General features: G+C 41.9%; 1 protein-coding gene across 1 annotated transcript in view; it reads right to left on the reverse strand.

The window, feature by feature from the left end:
• The window catches only part of lama2 (laminin, alpha 2), a gene marked incomplete at its 5' end in the record, with an annotated part of 161827 nt that overhangs the window by 101201 nt on the left and 40874 nt on the right, over positions 1–19752 (reverse strand). Inside the window, 9 exons of the mRNA XM_079180677.1 lie at positions 7318–7482; positions 10194–10334; positions 10510–10612; positions 11553–11610; positions 12075–12174; positions 12272–12450; positions 13977–14094; positions 16695–16784; positions 17312–17491. Coding sequence (XP_079036803.1) covers positions 7318–7482; positions 10194–10334; positions 10510–10612; positions 11553–11610; positions 12075–12174; positions 12272–12450; positions 13977–14094; positions 16695–16784; positions 17312–17491 — 1134 coding nt within the window. The remainder of the gene's footprint in view (positions 1–7317; positions 7483–10193; positions 10335–10509; positions 10613–11552; positions 11611–12074; positions 12175–12271; positions 12451–13976; positions 14095–16694; positions 16785–17311; positions 17492–19752) is intronic.

Consider the following 19752-nt stretch of genomic DNA (forward strand, 5'->3'; position numbering starts at 1 on the left):
GTACATGTTGAAGTTTCCATTTTATTTTCAAGGACCTCTCATCAACGGTTGCTTAAGTTGAGTCTCACGATTTATGGATGGGAATTCCTTAAATTGCTCAGAAAAAGAACTTTGGAGATGTACAAGAAAAGGTTCAGTACTAACATTTAGCGAAACAGTCATCGTCGGAAGGTATGGCAACACTTAAAAGTAAAAGCTATTAGTGTGCAACTTTCTTTTGTGCCTGCCACCTGCTAGTTTCTTCAGAGAAATGTGTGTTGCCCATCTGCATTTGTACGCCTGCTTGCTGTTGGTTTTTGGAGTACAAAAGCAACTGACGCTCTTCTTCAGGAGATTGGGCAGAGAGAGAGAGAGAGAGAGAGAGAGAGAGAGAGAGAGAGAGAGAGAGAGAGAGAGAGAGAGAGAGAGAGGGGACAAAGGAAATCATCCTTCAGGAAATGAAAACCAGATTGTCACAAAGGCTTCAGAAAACAAACTGCCCTCAAAATGACACACACAAACAGACGCGTGCAGGCGTGCAGACAAACACAGGAACACACACCCAAAAAAAAGCGAAACAAAGACTTACGCACAGAGAAACTTAGAGATATAAACACACACAAACACACACACCTAGGTGGCCTTTATGATGCCTGCGGTTGTGTGCAATTGGTATCGAGAGTTTTCACTCTATTTATTTACCGGTTACACACACACACACACACACACACACACACACACACGTACACACAGACTGTTGTTGTTCCTAGCAGTAGGTCATATTGGCTCCAGATGGACCAATAGACAGTGGAATGCTCAACAACATACGACCCAACTGACCTGTTGTGTGTGTGCGGGATATATGTTGGCAAAAAGAAAAGAAAGTCCTTGTCGGAAAAAGTAACAAGATCCAGTCTTAGTATTGGATTGTGTCTTGTTTGGTTCTATATCTTTGAGCAGAGACTCTGTGAAGAATGGCTTTGGTGTGTGTGCTGCTTCACGCCTTTCGGTGGGAGATAGGCGCAGTAACCTTGAGGAAAATTGTGCTGTCAGATTTTTCTCCTGGTGTAAAGAGACGCTGTGTCCATGAGGTTGTTCGCCATCCATGGCGTCCATTGTAATCCATTGTAAACCCAATCTGAATGGCTTGTTAAATCACACAGAGATTCCACAACGCTGCCGTAAAGAAGAACCGCCAGCTTTTGTTTTTCACATTGAACCAAACAAGAGCAGTGACATTTAACACAACAGCAATTCTCTGCCCCCCCCCCCCCCATTCCACCTCTGGAAATTTCATATTGAACAGCAAGGTGGAATAACGGCGCAACAGTCCCGCCTTGAATAGACTATGCGATTTCTGATTTCTTTTGTTGTTGTTGTTTTTTTTACATACGTCGACTTGGTATTCCTCTGCAGTTTCCCCAGGCTGGGAGAATGTTTTGGCAGCTGCGGTGTGGTCCTGCTTGCACACGGTAGAGGTTGAAGTACTTGCTTTGGACCCTGGAACAACCCAGAGCCAGGGGGTCCTCTGTAGTTGTTTGCAGTGTGTTTGGTTGGGGGTCAGTCAGGAGGTATGAACCCTGAGCGGGTGCCGGCAGACAGGAGTGAGGCTGATCAGTTGTCGGCGGGACGCTCTGCATGGGGGTTTGCCCTCAGATGAAGGTTTGGGGTGACAGGCGGTCACGTGATGAGGTCTTTTCAGTTTAGTGCCTTAAGAGGATCGGAGGGGCAAGAAGTGGAGGGCTGATGGGGTTTTTGTTTCAGCCCATAGACACATGGGCACATACAGTTGTGCACATGCATCCATTTCCCCCTCGTGTACTTATTGGTGAGGTTTGACGATGATTTGATGAGGATTTAGTAAAGCCACTTTGGTTCAGGTTACTGTCTGCATTTTTACGTACGTATGGTTCAAAAGAAGAAGGAAGCAACATTGAATTTTATGTGCAGGACTATGACATGATAATCATGCCCGCTGGTGGCAGAGGGAAGGTTAGCTGGACTGAAACTCTGGACGCATGTCGCATCCAGGAAGATGACTAAGAGCAGCTCACTCATTTGCTTCCAGTCTCCAAGAGCCGATCAATTATTGTTCTGCACTCCCACGGCTCGCTGGCTCTTGAAAGTCAACTCCAGCAGGTTGCTGTGCATCAGACTTTAAGTGACAAACAATGGCAAAATGACACCCTATATTCAATACAGATCCACCTCTGAGGCTATATTAGACATCATGCTAATGGTGTGACTGTAAACACAAAACCACGAGTCTCTATCAGCCTCCACACACTGCCAGGTTGGACTTTTTTGGAAATGAAACGAAATTGCTTTACAGCACAATGTAAGCTTTATGGCACAAACCCGGACTCATCTACTTCACACACTTTGACAGTTAGCAAGACCTGTTAGCAACGGTCATGTTCCCGAGAAAAAACAAAATCTTAATTTTCATACACACGCAGTAGCTACATGAAATATTTAGTTTTACATGAATTCAGTTTTTTGTGATGAAAGCATCAGTGAATCACAATTGCAATGATGCGCACACTTTCCAGGAACTGAAATGTGTGTGACACCAAATTATTTGGTTGATGAAAACTGGAACAAATCCACTGTGATTGATGTAAAACGCACTTTTTCAGCCATGTAAGTGAAGAAAAAAAAAAGGAGACGGTGGGAGGGAGAGAAGAAAGTGAGGAAACGGGAGGGGAAATCCATCTCATGCAATCAAGACCAGATTAGGAGTGGCACTATACACAAACTCCTCTACACACATTTTCTCTCTCATAAGTCACAGCTCAGCTGCTTGGTAAAAGCTGATGTTCCTCTTGTGTATTTGGCCCAAAAAAAAAAAAAAGGGAGGATTTTCTTCCACAGAAGTATTTTACAGAAACACTTTCAAGACTTCCGATTTAATCAATCACAACTTTTGAGGTGTCAACCTCTATAACCAAGGTGAAACCAGGACACTCGGCCTCAGGTTTACACCTGTAGCAGGTTCTCCTTGTGGAGGACAAAATAGAAGACAAGACCAGAAAAGTGAAAAATGGTGAGAGAAAGTGGGGGAAGGCGGAGGCAGAGTTAGAGAAGGAGTGAGGATTAAATGTAACACGAGCTGAGCTGTGTGTTTGTGTGCGTCTGTCAAGCCTCAACATATTTTGAGATTTCTTTCATCAGCTGTCGGCAGAGGATGTGTCTCCTCTTTCGATGTTCATCCATCATCCCCTTTATCTCCCTGCTTCAACCTCCCCGTCCGCTCTCTTTCACTCCATCCTCGTCACTCTTTCTCCAAATGATGAGCATTTCTTGTTTTTGAGCATTTTATCTGACTGTGAATCTGTTGGTAAATCTGGGTACAAGATGGATACAAGGAGGTTAGGACTTGACTGCTTTTGAAGGCTGACAAAGGTGCTGATAGTCAATAGTTTATTTGTATATTTAACATTTGAAAAGAAAGTTTAAAAACACATCATTTTTTCTCAGAAAGGTCTTGTCAGAGTGGTTCTACACAACAACATTTGGACCATCAATGTTTCACCATTTGTGCTGCAACAGTTTCATAATGAACTGAGAATATTTTGACACATCTCAACGGGTGAGGTCAGCACAGTCTGCCCGGGGGATCCGCTCGGCTGGTCAAGGACGGCAGCTTTGTGTGGGAGGATCCCCTCGTGGGACCATCTACCCGCCCCCGTTGGTCCTCGCCAGGCGCATTTCCGCTGCGACCAGCTCTGGTTCGGCTTGGACAAGCCCGGGCTGAAGGTGGCTTGAGGCTCCGGCACCCCTCTCTCAGACTTAGCTGCTTTCTGGGGGGCCGGGGACTTGGACTTAAGAGCTCACAGCGCATTCTCTCCAAACACATTCTCACTCAACCCAACTCGTCAAATACCGTCTCTTCCTGCGGGGAGAGTCTTGTTTACCATGCTTTGTGGTTGTGACTATTTTTTGTCATCACCATTCATATCTATACAACCAATGTGTTGATGATTTCATCGTTTACTAGACCACAATATTGTTTACAAAAGCACAACGTTCTTAATAGATCTATCCTCATAATTGTGCTTTCACAGTGCACCAGATTGATGCATTAAAGCTCAAATGTACAAGACGTTCCCACTAAAGGCTCACATAATCCTGTGGGAAACACTGCAAATAATACTTAATGAAACTTCAAATAATAAGAACTTGGCTCTAATGCTGCTTCATAATTAGTACAATCTAATGACACTTTAAAAACCAGTACAGTTAAAAAGCTTCCCAAACAACCAAACTACACTGACACTGAGCAATCTCCATCTGCTGATGAAGATCATGCGATAGGCTGGCAAAAGCTCCAGAACATCTACTGATCGGACCTTGAGGTGAGATTATTTTATCAAATGTTGTTTCCGAGGTCAAGGAAACGACGTTAAGGCATCATGAAGAAGAAGTACTAAAAGTGCTCAGAACTAATTATACATCTTACAAGAAGTATTTTTGAGTAAAAAAAAAAAAGATACGGTGAAAAAGGTTAAAATGCTTATTAATAAAGGGCCTAGTAAGGCGATAATATTCTGTAAATTCATTAAGAGCAGCCTCTTTCACATATTAATGTATTGCCTTCTGTTAACACAGGATATATTGATAAGAGCTGATTTAAATGTGTTTGAGTTTGGAGCCAGTTAAAAGTGTATTCCCAAAAGCTAACAGTCTTAAAGTCACCAAAATAGTTTGAAAACAAGTTTTAAACACGCAGCGCATTTCATATATATAAACAACACTACACTCTCATAGTTGCTACATCATGAGTTTATATTTGGCTCTTCACGCTGATCCCTACTTATCTGCACTCCGCTGCCAAGTAAACCAGAAAATATTCTTTTAACAGAGCACGCTTTAAAAATAGTAATGGCAATCCTTGGGAATGAGCAGTCCGCTATTACCTACACAGGCAATAAAAGACCCAATGAGCATCAGTGGAACATGCTTCTGGACCAATGAGCATCCACAGAGCGCACTAATGGGCCAATGAGCATCTTTGGCATTAATCGTACAGGAGGTCATGCGGGAGAATTGAGAACGTTATCACACACATTCATATTCTTATATATCTACTGCTAGCTTGTCATTACACACACAGCCTGTCACTTCCAATGATACACACTAACACGACAGACCACACTGTGTGTATGTGTGTGTGTGTGTGTGTGTGTGTGTGTGTGTGTGTGTGTGTGTGTGTGAACGAGTCGCATAGTCAAATCACATGGAGCATCTATCTCTGTAACACGATCAGAGATTGAAGCAAAGAATCGCTTTTTCATACAGTACTCGCACACTGCTCCTAGCGATCTCACACACAAACATGCATGCGCACATACACAAATGCACACACACACACACACATACACACACACACACATACACACAGTGGTAATTTGTTTGTTTCCCATGTTTGGAGGCATTCGGTTCTGCTCCGCTGTCCCTAATGCCTCCAAAACACATCATTATCTGACTTATATAGGCCTGGGAGTGTGTGTGACGGTTCGTGTGTGCGGGTATGTGTTTGACTGAGAATTTGTGTTTCTGTTTGTGTGTGCGCATGTGTGTTTGTGTGTGTGTGTGTGTGTGTGTGTGCGCTAAGAGAAAAACAGTTGATTATCGAGTTCAACAGGCGAAACACTGTTTACCCTGAGAGACACAAAGCAAGCGAGGGAGAGATGGAAAAAAAGAGAGACGAAAGCTTGGGGGAAGTAGAGGGAGATGATTTAGGAACAGGGAGGTGAAAAATGGGAGTCCTGGAGAGACGGAGTGAGAGTTAGAGAAGCAGGCCAATGAAAAGAAGCAGGGATGGAGGGATGGTTAGAGGGAGGGGGGGGAGGGAGGGAGGGATCAGACAAAGAAGTGAGATGACAAGCTAGGCCTGCAGGGTGCAAAGTAATGAAATTCTGTGGTATATTCCTCTAAGCCATGACACCCAGACAAACATCACAGTCAGTCTGTTGTTGTAGTGGGGCAACAACTCGACTTCAGAAACATGGACTGCAGCTATTTGCCAGCTGGAGTGATAAAGCCTAATCATGGCCACAGAAAACCGCAGAGCAAATTCAAACGGTCGACATTAGCGGGAGCAGATACGGAGAAGCAGGGATGGGAGGTGAACATCTCAGCAGGATAATTTCTCACCAGTATCACATCCAGAGCGGTTCACTTTTAGATCTTAATATGGATCCGTATATACATTCAAGCCTGTCGTAACGGTGTAGCGATTTCATATTTGTGTCAACGCGCCGTAAGAATTAAATGGGAGGAAGTGCTAATGTCGAAGATGTGAGCCGGTTAGCAGAAAAATACTCGGACAGTCAGATAACACATTATTAATGTAATCCGATTGTAATAACACTGAACATAACATAACTGCTCCACTGATTTACTATTGTGACCTTGTGCAGTCTGACTGTTGGTGCAACACCTTTGGAATAATAATCAAAAATGCAAAAAAGGTTTCATTCTCATCATATAAGGTCCAAAGCGGTCGCGATTAAAATTGCCCTGTACAGTAACATATTGAGTAATTAGGAATGTTTTTAGTATGGCACCTTATCAAAATGCATTATTGTACACTAGACACAATATATTCAAATCATACTTTCTATAGGATGACAGTGATGTCATCGACATGGAATGGAAGCAACAAAAGGAGCATCTGACGAAGCTTTATACAATCCAGTACAAAGTGTCTGAAAACACATTATGTTTGAAAAGAGCATTTTTGTTGAGGCCGTGTTAGTGAGGTGTTACGCAACTGTGTGGTTATCTTTTAAACATCGCTATGTGTCGGGGTGAAGAATACGTTTAAATTTGATCGCGATATGGCTAATATGTTGCAATATTTGACTGAATTCTATGCATGTATTTGTTTTTAATAGTAGTAATACTGTTAAATACCCTGGCAGTGGTAGAAGTTGCTGTCACGTCACCAAGTACAGTAATAATCACAGGACTAATTAACGGAGTTAAATATAATTTGCTTTGTCTCATCATATTCCCGAGTTGTCAGTGTAGGTCTCAACTGTACAGGACAAAATAAAAATCCATCCTTGATTACTGTGCCTTAAACTCATACAATTACAAACTGTCGAGTACAGTACAACTGCTAAATGTCCACTGAGTGTGAAGTGAAGTGAAGAAGGATAGAAGTCTTGCTCAATGGGAAAAGATTTTGTAAAAGTGAAGGCATTATTGTCTCAAAGCAAATATTCAAACCATTTCCCTTTCCCGTTTTGGAGAGAATCTTGGTATAATTTAATTTGAGAGTCTATGAACAGTAGGTATAATGTACATGCGTGTGTATCTGCATCTAACCTTGTTTCCCAGGTATGGACCAGGTGCGTTCCAGTAGTAGGCGGAGCCAAGATCATTCACAGCGTCCGAGTGTCGGACGCTGAGATACGGAGGTGTCTGTCTGTGAACGGACCACACTCTTCCTCCTGTTTCTCCCAGCAGGTGCCAGCCGGTCAGAGTGGTCTCCTACGAGACAAGATTCAGGAAGAAGTAGTTAAAGATTTACCTTCAGCTCCGTCTACTGAGAAAACAACCGCTTTCATTCATTCCCTGTTGCAGAAAAGTGTCAGCTTCAACGAGGAGTTAGCTTTCAACTTGTTATGGTAGGTTTTCAGCAACACTGCTCTCCCTCACTTACACTGAAAGTGAGTCAGGTAGAGATGTAAAACATAGTTATCAAGGATACAATTTATTTGAATGTTGGAAACAATGTCAGTGAGATTTTTCTAAAGTATTTTCAGAGAGTTTCAAACAGAACTGACCCGTCATGCTTGAAATTTAGATTAATGCCTGTTGAGCACAGAAGCTGTGTTCACTGTCAGCAGATTTGACAGTGAACACATTGACGCGAGTTAGTCCAGTTCAATGTGGATAGAATTTAAAACCTGACAAGCTTTACTCATAATGCTCAACTGGTGTTCATGCTTTGCTGCTGCCTATGACAAATTACTGGCTGTTTAAATAGATGTGTCGCTCTTCTATCTGCAGTTCTCCAGTTCTAGTGTTTCCAGAATCATCATCTATATATATATATATAAACAGTATATAAACCTAAACTTGAATTCACCTTATTTTTTAAGCTGCACAAATCTAAACTGACTGTATCAAATATGACTAATACTCACATCTGTAACAGTGTTTTGTTAAGGTTGTGCCAGAATTGCCTTTTCATTCTTAAAATACTACATTTTGGGAGAGTTTAAGGTCCCAATCGATCGAAATGAAAGGTTATGTTGAGAAAAAGGTCATAATTTGTTCAGAGGTTTTGTACAAAAGTCACATTTCAGCCAGGAAGTCGTGCAACTGACACCTAGAAAGAGAGTTTTCTTTCTCAAATCATGAAGGAGTGTGTGTGTGTGTGTGTGTGTGTGTGTGTGAACGAGAGACAGCCAGACACACATCTGTCGTTGCAATTAACCTGACCTTGGCTTCCCCTTTTGAACGAACACACACACACACACACACACACACACACACACACACACACACACACTATCGGTGTCTAAATCAGAGCTGTCATCCTGTCAACGTCTCCTCTCTCCTCCTCTCCCACCCCGCCTGTCAGTCAAAAACTGTTTTCCTCTTTTCACCTCTCTCCTCCTCCTTGCCTCTTGTCTTGTCTCCACCCTTCGTCTTACCAGTCTTGTCCTCCCTCCTTCTCTTTTTTCTTCTCTCACCCCTTTCCGACCCATTTTCACCCTTTTCTCTCACTTCCACCGTATTCAATCCACACCCATGTTTATTTGGTAAAGATTTGTCTTAGCTTTTAAACCTAATACCCTATTGCTACTCACTACTGCCTTTAAAGTTTGCTATTAAACATTTTTATTTTGTGTCAGATGTTTTCTGCACCTGGAGGATATTTATCAAACTTGTGCATCAGTGTGGAAGAGCAGTTTTCCTGTCAACTGAGAAACTTCTTTTTGGTAATCAGTGAAGTGATTCTCTTCCCTTTATGCATATGTATGTACACAAGGATATACAAGAATTGCAATTATATCTGCATCATGCTGGGTTAAGTTTCCTGCAATTTCTGAGGGTCAGTTTTGTGCTCGATGTTGTCCACCACTAGAAATCGGGTGAATGAACTTTAAATCTCAACAGTGGACGCTAAATAACACAGTGTATTCAAGAACTATTCTAGTATTGTCAACTAAAAGCCATGCCACTTTTGTGGAAGAGTTTATTTTCCAGTACAGGTACTACAGTACTACTTATGTTAAGTAGTACCGTGCAGCACAGCTACAGTAAAAGTTGTCCAGCTCTCGATTTTCTTTAAAGGTCAACACTGCGAAGACCATTCCATATTGGTGAAAGAAGCTATTCACATCCAGTGGGCCTCAGAGCGCCACCTAATGTGCCGAGGAGATACTGCCAAATAGTAAGATGAAATAAAAAATGTAAATAAAAATTGAATTTACAAAGATAGTTATTTCTATATATAAATGAGCACAATAATTTACATGAATAAAACACTTCATATCAAAATGAATAATTTCACGGACCAGTTAAGTTTGAATATCACATCACATCATCAGGGACAAACGTGTTTTGCCAGCTTAAAAAGCCATGCGCCAACACTGTGCCAGTAAAAGTTTTGTTTGACAATCAGAAGTGGGCCTTAAGTCACAAAATGTAGAGAACCCATTGGTTACAGCCAAAAATGAATTGTGAATAAAAAGATTCAACCAGTCTGACTTCAATCTCGCAAGCAGTCCTGCTAATTGCAAAAACGATTCCTTTAAATTACATTTATTTCTGCTTTGAAAAGTCCCCGTTTTAAATTCGTTCATGACCGCAAGGGTAACACAACAAGTGTGCATTATAATGTGTGTCATGTACATATTATTCACTGGTAACTCTTTCAGGATAACAATTCTGTGGTGGATAGGAAGTGATGCAATTAAAATTTCTAGCATCAAATGTGGTTTGTTTGGATAAAAAGAGGAATAACTAGGTTGTTAGCTGAAAGCAAAAATAGACGATGTGATGTTTACATCATCTTCGTGGATTGAAATATACTTTGATTCACAATAAAAACTTTTGTGGCAATGTTTATATGTAAAGCCCAGAGACATCCTGATTGACTGACAGAAAAGAAGTGTGTGTGTGTGTGTGTGTGTGTGTGTGTGTGTGTGTGTGTGTGTGTGTGTGTGTGTGTGTGTGACATTGCCTACGTTGTGATATGCCCATGTGGAGGCAGAGCAATGACTGGAAACGCCCATACAGGAGCACTTTTCGCAGCCACGTCGATTGTCACCTTGGAGGTTATAGAATCCCAGTTTACAGCGGTCACAGTCTTCTCCTTCCACGTTTTCCTGCAGGAGAAAAAGACAGGAAGAGACACCGAGAGAACAAAGAGGCAGCGGTTTATGAGCTGCCCTCAAACTGGGGGTTATGAGCACCAAGCATGTTATTGCAGTGTTAATGTGGTGAAAATAATGATGACAGGGCTAGAAAGGTTAGCACATTAAAGTGTGTGAGTGTGTGTACCTTGCACACGCAGGGTGTTATGCATGGGTCATCGTTGCTGCTTCCTTCCACGCTGCAGTTACAGCGCTGGCAGGACGGGAAGCCCATATAACCAACTGCACATCTGGAGACAAATGAGTTTAATAACAATATTAAAGATGAAAGCGATGAGTATTAAAGAGGCCTTCCTGTCACCAGAAGGCCACAGGTCAATGCTCCTAACAACCCCTGTGTGCATCCCGGGTCAGACCCTGAACCATTAGTTTGTAGCAAACAGATGACCTCGCACCACGGGTGACATGCATGTACGTACAATCTCAGAGGAAATATGTTGAATTAAAGAAACAACTCTCTAATTAGGAGAGAAAGTGAGCTGAAGCAAAGTCTATTAAAGGACATTTTAGGAAGTGATTTTCAAGGAGATGCTCATGCAGCTGGTCTGATCTGAGTGCAGGTCATTAAAAAGTATGGGGGGAAAGTTGTATCAGCTTTTAAATTAGATTACATTACATTAAACCTCAATGAGACCCACAGGGAAGTTGAGTCGTTGCAGTGGGGGGAAAAAAGATACTAGAAACAAGCTATTATAGCAATAAGAGATAATGATAATACAATGAGTAATTTAAGATGAAGCACCTTGTTGACAGATTTACAGGTCGGACAAAAAAGCTCCTTCTATTGTTGTTTGTGTTCCTTTTGATTCACAGGTTGTGATTTTTAACCTCAAATTAACCTCAAGACTTCTCTTGATGATATCAGGCTTTGTTCAGGCCCATTAGAAAGAAAAGTATGTAAAATATCAAAGAAATAATATCCAAGCTGCAAATCAACAAAGCTAAAGAAACGGTCTGGCATTCATACCGAGTCCATTTATTCAGCGACATCTTTACATCGCGTAAGGTACAAAACCAAGTGTGTGTGATAACAAATATCATCAAAGATCTTAATGGAAACTTTCTGGCAATTTCCAAACACTGATTGGAACAGACATCTGCTCACCTGTCACAATATATCTGTCTCTTTTTTTCTATAGGTGTGTATGTGTGCGTACGTGTGCCTCTCACCTGTCACATCGCAGACCCCCAAAACCCTCCTTGCACCGGCATGACCCCGCTGGCTGAACTGTCGATCAAACACACACAAAACACACACACACACACACACACACACACATATATATTTTTTAAAACAACAGCGCCAGTGAAACAGAATGGGTATCTCTTTGAAGTGGCTGTGCCTAAAATAGCTCCTCATTCTAGACATAAAAACATTAAAAACACAAAGAGGAGTAAAATCATCTCTAATATAAATAGTTGTTCTGTTCTGCCAAAGACACTTTTCAATAACAGAAGCTTCTGTGCACACAGCTGAACCTGAACAAACCCCAACCCCAAAGGAAATCAAGCAGCAATGAATCGATGAAACGTTGGGAGTTATTGAAGTTGAGGTTATTTTTAAAGTGAATTAAAACATGTAACATGTGCTTGCATTCACTGAAAGCCTCTGTACGTGTCTACTATTTCAAAATGAACGAGACTGATACACATACGGACGGACAGAAAGATTAAAAAGGTATATTTGCATACTGGGCGTAGCCGTGCTTGAATCTGCGACACATGATTGGCTGATGGAACCGCGTGAGTCACATGTGCAGCGGATGCAGGGGTTCTCCTCCTCAGCGCTCACCTGGCCGGCGGACGAAAAAAAACAATCATTTTTGCACACACTCACTCAATCATAACCAATTTCAAACAAGGCCCAGCTGCATGCAGATGTGACGTACCCCAGCGGGTCTGTAGAACCCATCGACGCATGTCTGACAGTTGATTCCAGCTGTGTTGTCGCGGCAACCAATACAGACTCCGCCGCCACTGTTTTGACCTTGGATGTTCAGGCTGAGTGACAGATCTGCTACTGTCTGATTAAAGTAGCACTCCTCTGCCTTACCGTGGCAGTTACACTCTGGAAACACACACACACACACAAAGAGTTGACACTGTAATTGATAGGATTGTTGAGTCCTGCCCCCAATCTCTCTATCAAAATACTGAAAAGAGGACAACCGGCGGGTTTGAAAGGCATGTTTTGGTGGCGGGGGGGGGGTTTAATCGCCAAAATTACACCACTTATCATAACATGTGGATTCCCTATTTGTTCCAATATTGGTAACACTTAAGGGCACTTGGGGAAATGTATAGATTCCATTTGTTTCTGTTGTTTTCCTTCATTTTTTATGATTCATGGTGTTATTGTATAACTACGTTGTACTGAACAAAAGACATTTTCGAGTTCTCTCTACTTCTCACTATAGCTGTGCTGTTTCCATAGGAGGTGCAGGTCTTCTATATTGAGGCCACAGTAAGTAAAATGTGACAGGAGTAAAAAATAAAATGGAAACTGCTCGGGTTTCCGAGGTTAAATCTATTTACTTCTTCAAAACAGGAGTTCAGAAAACATCAAAGCCGGTTACCCTCAGGTTCAAACATTGACCATGAGCAGCTTATTATCTCAACAGTCCAGAGAGAAAAATGAGGGTCTTTGCTTGTCCTCATCATTTCCCACAGTATGGTTGGGAGTTGGGAGCCTATAGCATTAGCCCTGTCTCCTACTCACTGAGCATACCGTCTAAATTTCCCATATAAAAGCAAAGTGTTGTTCTACAAAGTCATTGTGGAAACAAATTTAAAAAAGTGTTACAAAACAAGGATCACAGCGTGGCCAGTTTGAGTAGCAGATCCATCAATAGGAAGGGTAATCGGATCCAAGGTTTGTGATACTATGAGGAGGGGTTTTGCCTCTCTGGAAAGTTACAGTATGATGGCAGTTGTTTTTGGTGCAATAACAGTGGTGGAAATATATGTTCAAATGCCTCTTTTTTATCTCCAGAACATTTCAGGGCCCTTCTCCAGGTCTGATCTCAGACTTGGCACTGCTGACTTGTAAAGCTGTGTGCTGCTGCTGGGCTTCCCCCCATGCCTGACTTCAGTTAGGGGTTGTCCATTGACAACCCCTAACTGGGTCAAACCAGAAGCAATTGTTATCAGGCCATGAATACTACAGAGCATGTTATTTCCAACAGGCTACACCTTGTAGCCTGTGTAAAATAAAATGAAGATTACATGTTGTAAGCCTAGTTTTATGATGACAGGTGGAAGCCTCTAACCTCATCGCTCTGCTGCTACATAGTTGATGAAGGTTAATGGATGCAAAGGTGACTTTTGATGGCTCTGTACAGTCTTATGAGCGAGCGGGCTCCTTCACAGTTCAATACTGTAAGGCCAGAGCTCGTATTCACTGTTGTGGTAATACATTATGTGGTGTGTGGGTACATATGCTACATTACAATGAACGTACAGTGGGCGCTTACAGTACCAACAGAACTCTGGAGGAACATTTCCAAGTCGGAATGATGGTTTCCGGCTAAGTAGGAATTATGGGTAGTGGTGTGTAAGTTACATGTGTAATCTGTGGTTGTGTGTTTCTCTTACTCTCGCAGACATGTCGGGTGACGAAGGTTCCTGCCATCCAGGACTGCTGGTGGTAACCAGGGCAACAACGATCACAGCTCTCCCCGCATGTGTTGTGTTCACATTCACAGCTAAACTTCTACACACACACACAGACACACACACACATAAATGCATGAAAAAAAGGTTTCACAGATTTGTCAATTAAACAGACATGAGCAACTGTGGTTAAATAGATGGATCGTCTGCTAGCTGGAACGTGCTAACAAACTGAGTCATAGCCAAATTGGAATTCCAGTGTCGCCACAATCTGTCAGATGTCTGGAGAAGGAAACATATCTACATCTCCAAATGTTGGGCCTTCGCTTGATTTTAATTGAGATCAATCCTGCATACAATTGGAAGGACGAAGGCATTCACACAGGCACGGATGTAGCAGACAGAGATTTGAAAATCAACTGTAACTATCTGAAAATAATATTACAATTACATACTGTAACTAATAACATTTCTGTATTTAACATACATCCCATATTAGATATGGAAAATATACATATTTAACATACACGGACTACGAAACCCAGCCGGCACTCATTGTATGGTAAATATGTTGGAACATGTAGGTTACCAACCAGGTCTCTTTAAATCTTGGGTAGGTGACATTGGTGAAAACCAGCAAGTAAGATAGAGTTTTCAAAATGACCAAAAAACACCCAGCCCAGTGTTGCCAACTCTTATCCGAGGAAAGTAGAGCTATCAGCGCTAGCTCCAAAAGTCGCTAAATCTAGTGAGAAAGTCGGCTAGTCTGCAACACCGTCAGCCTGTCCCCTCAGGCCTCATTCCAAAGCCACCCCTCAAATCATCATTATGAACCAGAGATGTACCAATTGCAAGTCTCTTGGAAGATTTCCTAAAAGGCTGACTTGCTGATTTAAATTTTTGCCAGTCCTGATATTAAGGCTCCAGATTAACATTTTTCACCACTGTGTCAGTGTAAAACCGTCAAAAATTCAAGTTGTTGTCCTTTTACATTGTTAATGTTATCCATAGTGGTAATTTGCATTAAATACACAATAAATTATTGTATTTTAATACTAGCGTTCAATAAAAAATTCTTAGCATTAGTAGTTTTGACTGCTTAATGCTAGTGTCTTTTTTATTTTTTATTTAGCAATGAAAACAACTCCTTCAAAGACTGTATTTATTCTAGTTTCTCGCCAACATTTTTGTTTTTACAAGATAACATTTGAACACATGATATATATGTAATAATTTACCTTTGCCCAATACTCATTTTTACTGAGTAGAGCTTGAGTGCATCACAATGCAAGTCAATGCAACCTCTGTTAACGTTAGTTGAGAAAATGGAGGGCTGCAAAATGGTTATTATCAATATGGATGACCTATTGAAAGCATATCCAACAACAATGGATTCACAGGGGAGCCAACGTCAATGAAAGAACTTGGTTCACTTTCCAGATTGTCAGTCGGTAGCAAATGGGTTCACTATAACTCTCCCAGGAGAGAAATGAATTCAAAACTAAACATGTTTCAGGAAATGTGCCAACTTCAAGGTTCAGTAATTCAATTTAGGACTTTCTGTAAATTGGTTGATGTGAAAAGGATGCCAGATTTAACTGAGAGGAGAGCAGCAGTACAATACCACAGCGAGAGCCAAGTTTGGATTTGTTGGCACGATGGAATTTGCCCCTTTTATCTGAGACACAATGCTACAGCTCTGGCTTCGGGCTGTCTTTGTACTGAGCATGCATCTGAACAAATGTTCTGTAGACGATCATCAACAAATCATCTCTCAGGTCTCCACCTTTTCTGCTTCCTGAACGTCTGCCCGGGTCTTTGCTGCATAGATGGACATGAACTTGTATCAAAGTAAAGGAGCTAAGTGTCTTTTGGGAACAGAGGAACAGAGGAGGAAATCTCTACAAAATTGTAGCTCTGATACAATTGTAGCTCTGATATATAACAGACTAAATACGTGTAGAAAAGCATTTAAAAGTAAGTGATCTAAAATTAAAACTACATTATTCTGCTTACATACGTTTTTTGCAAAAAAATCTTCATAATTGGTTTGTCTTTTTCAGTTCATTTCAAATACACCTTCAATATGGCGTGTAGAGATGGAAAGGAATATAAAAGAAAAAGAAACTGGGGCTCTTTACACATCAGTGACATAACTTATTGTCAATGACATCATCACCAAGGGACCAGGGACCAGTGTCACATCTGAGTTAGTCTTCGTGGTTCAGCCTCAGGACATGTAAAGGACACAAGACTCTGAGTGTGTGTGTGTGTGTGTGTGTGTGTGTGTGTGTGTGTGTGTGTGTGTGTGTGTGTGTGTGTAGTAGTGAGTGAGACAGAGAAAGATCAGGTGTCTGGTATCAAACACTCCACTGTTTGAAGTGACACGTGAGACAACGGTTCACTGTGTCACCTGTGTCCCCTGCAGACAGTCAGCCAGACACACACACACACACACACACACACACACACACACACACACACACACACACACACACACACACACACACACACACACACACACACACACACACACACAGAAAGTTTGATACAGGGCGGTAGATAAAAAGCTGGTGCCCAAGGGCGGTCTTTGCCCCTGTTCAACAGTATGGAGGAGCTCCATTACCTTGGCAGTATTGTTAAGTGGACTCTGTATCTCTCAGTCCACTACTGAGAGATACAGAGAGTCAAATATTTTACCTTTGTATCAGTGTTGAGTGGACAAGCTTTGGCGTGGCCGTAACAGATACACATCCCTCCAATTGAGATGTCCTTAATGGAGTAGTAGTACTGAAAAGAGAGGGAGAGGATGAGAACACATTATAGTGAGTAAGACAGCGTTAAATAGCATATTAGCGGTTTAAGCGTCAGAATTACAAGACAGTGCTCTCTCATATCAGTGGTGATTACACTTGAAAAAGGATATCCTGGGAGGATTTGACTTGCTCAACCTCCAGAACTACAGACCATCGTCACAGGAGTTATACGCCTGAATAAACAATAAATTATGACAAATTAAGACTTAGTATCTTGTAACATTGAGTCAAATGTATGATTAAGTATCTGATGAATTATGACTTAGTCAATCAAACGTATGCGATGGCATAGACCTACTCATTATTAGGCTTGGTAATACATGCAAATATTAGACTTGGTTTATTGTTGTTATGACTTAAGTCATTCATTAAAACATTACTTTGACATAAAGTTACAGAACCTTTTAAGACCGAGGTCTCACGCCTCATGTTGTCCTGGACCTATTTGTCATGTTACCTGGCAAATATTTATAATTTCCAAAATAAAAAATGGAGCCTCACCCGTCTCGTCACGATGAGATCGACATCTTTCGAATCATGGAATGCCAGAGTCATGAGGTCGGCGTTCAGTGTTCTGATTCGCTGAAACACCAGCCTGATGTAGCGGGCGGAGGTGAAGTTCAGCAGGGTCGGGGATGGGTCAGCTGCACTGGGCCGGCCATTGATCAAAGACGTGTGGATCTGCAGACAGACAGACCGACAGACAGACGGGTAAGTACTGACAAGTAAAAGCAGAGATAAACTGAGACAAACATTCAAGGTGCTTTTAGTTTTTCAGTGGCAGATGGTGGAGGTGGAGTGAGAAGCTTCCTCAGTGAAGCCAGAGAAGCAACATATAAAATACAGATCGGATGGAGGAGAAGGATGAGTAGCAACAACCTTTTTGTAACAGGAAGCATTGTCTATGACACATTTGTTCTGAAATTCAAAAAAGACTTGCAGAAGAAACAAATAGCCTTCAACCATGATCTTATTTGTTGGAATGCACATTTAATTATCTAGTTATATAACTGAAGTTCATAAACGTGCTTAAAGAAACACCTTTGATGAAAGAGGTACCATTTTCAACATGGCTGAGGTGATAGAGAAGAATATGTGTGTTTCTGTGGTGCCAAACGATTAACAGTTCATAGCTGGACCAAAAGAATCAACTGATAAAGCCTGCAGCCTCACGACGAGCTGCTTCCTGACACTACAGACCAGCCATAGGCTCATCTCTTTAAACAGATTCTGCATTCATGTGCAACGGGACAAGATGTTGGTATCGGTTGTGGTTTCTGTTTGTAGTCCGAGTGGTATTAACCAATCACATTTGAGCAGGCTTTGGTTGAATGCAGGTAAACGGTCCACGTGGAGAGCAGAATAGGCGGAACAGATTGGCCGTTCTGAGATTGGTGATTGGCTACCTGGACCCAACCTTCTGCTCAGGTAAACATAGGGTGAACAAGACTGATAAAGCATTTAACATAATACACAACAACAAAGAATACATTTCAGATTCCTCTTTTACTGCAGGCACACACAATGCATCTGTGGGCGCCTCATACAGTAACATGGACACTGGTAGACATTTTAATTTGGTCAAACAAAGAAACTGACATTTTGGATTTTAATTGCCTTGCTCTACCTTTAAATTATGTAGAAGAATACGCATGAATTTATATATTCGGCATCACCAATAATCAACGGGCAGCCACAAGACGAGAAGTGTGAGGTCCTGTCTGCCTGCCCGTCTGTCCATCTGTCTGTCTCACTAATGTGGCCAAAAGCAACATTTGTGATCTGCAAAAAAGTCTCACAGAGTGGGCTGACCGTGTGTGTGAGAGTGTGTGTTTGTGCGTGTGTGTGTGTGTGTGTGTGTGTGTGTGTGTGTGTGTGTGTGTGTGTGTGTGTGTGTGTGTGTGTGTGTGTAAAGGGGGAACACTTGATGGGTGCAAGCAGCACACTTGGAAGTAACGAAGGAGATGGTTGTGTATGTGTGCGTGTGTGATGGGGTGACATTGTGAATGTGTGTGCGATGCTGTGACACATCGCCTACGACTCATTATGGTTTCACTGTGATCAGACGGATAGGGAGCTGTCAACCACACACACACACACACACACACACTCAGACACCTCTGTCGTTGCTTGCAGCTCTTGACATCTCCCAGCTCGCACCCCCTCTAGCGCTCCCCCGTAGGACACAGACACACAAGACGAAACACTGAACACATGCATACAGGCAACACACACACACACAACAGCACCCATGTAAATGTGTATACATATTCAGACAGGCATCTACAATTAGTGGCCTGTGTGGGAGATGTAGATGCGTGATTAGTTTGTTTTCACTGCATGTGTGTGTGTGTGTGTGTTCCACAGTCCTCTTCCTCTTCATTAATGTCAGTAATAGCAGGCCTGCCCCTCTGTTCTTACTGGATGCAATCACAAACATAGCTGATCAAAGCAACATAGCAGTAAACAGTGGTGTGAACATGTGCGTGTCGGTGTGCGTGTCTTCCAACAGTGATTTAAACTATATTAATAGTAGAATAAAGAAGCTCTGATCTACTTATTAACTTGAAAACTGACATGTAGCATTTCCATATTTGTTTTATGAGAGCTAATATAAACATTCTACTTTCTTTTTCATTATATATGATATTTGTGTTGATTGGATACAGTTTGATGTGGTGTCGTGGGTTGCGCTTCTTCTTAGTTCATATTCTGCTTATTATTCATGTCCGTCTACTGTAAGACCGGAGCAACATCTCCTCTCGTTCAAAACTCTGTTTCTCCCTTCCAGAGCCGCTGCCCTCAGCCCTTTACGACACTCCCTGTGACCTCACCATCCCCGGCCTGCACACCCACTGTAGCCCTCATTCCTTCTAATCAGTCACTTAGTATGTACACCGATCCACAACATCACTCTCTTTCTCACATCATCTTATTCACCT

Source organism: Pholis gunnellus (assembly GCF_910591455.1).
Source record: "Pholis gunnellus genome assembly, chromosome: 19".
NCBI classification, from domain to species: domain Eukaryota; kingdom Metazoa; phylum Chordata; class Actinopteri; order Perciformes; family Pholidae; genus Pholis; species Pholis gunnellus.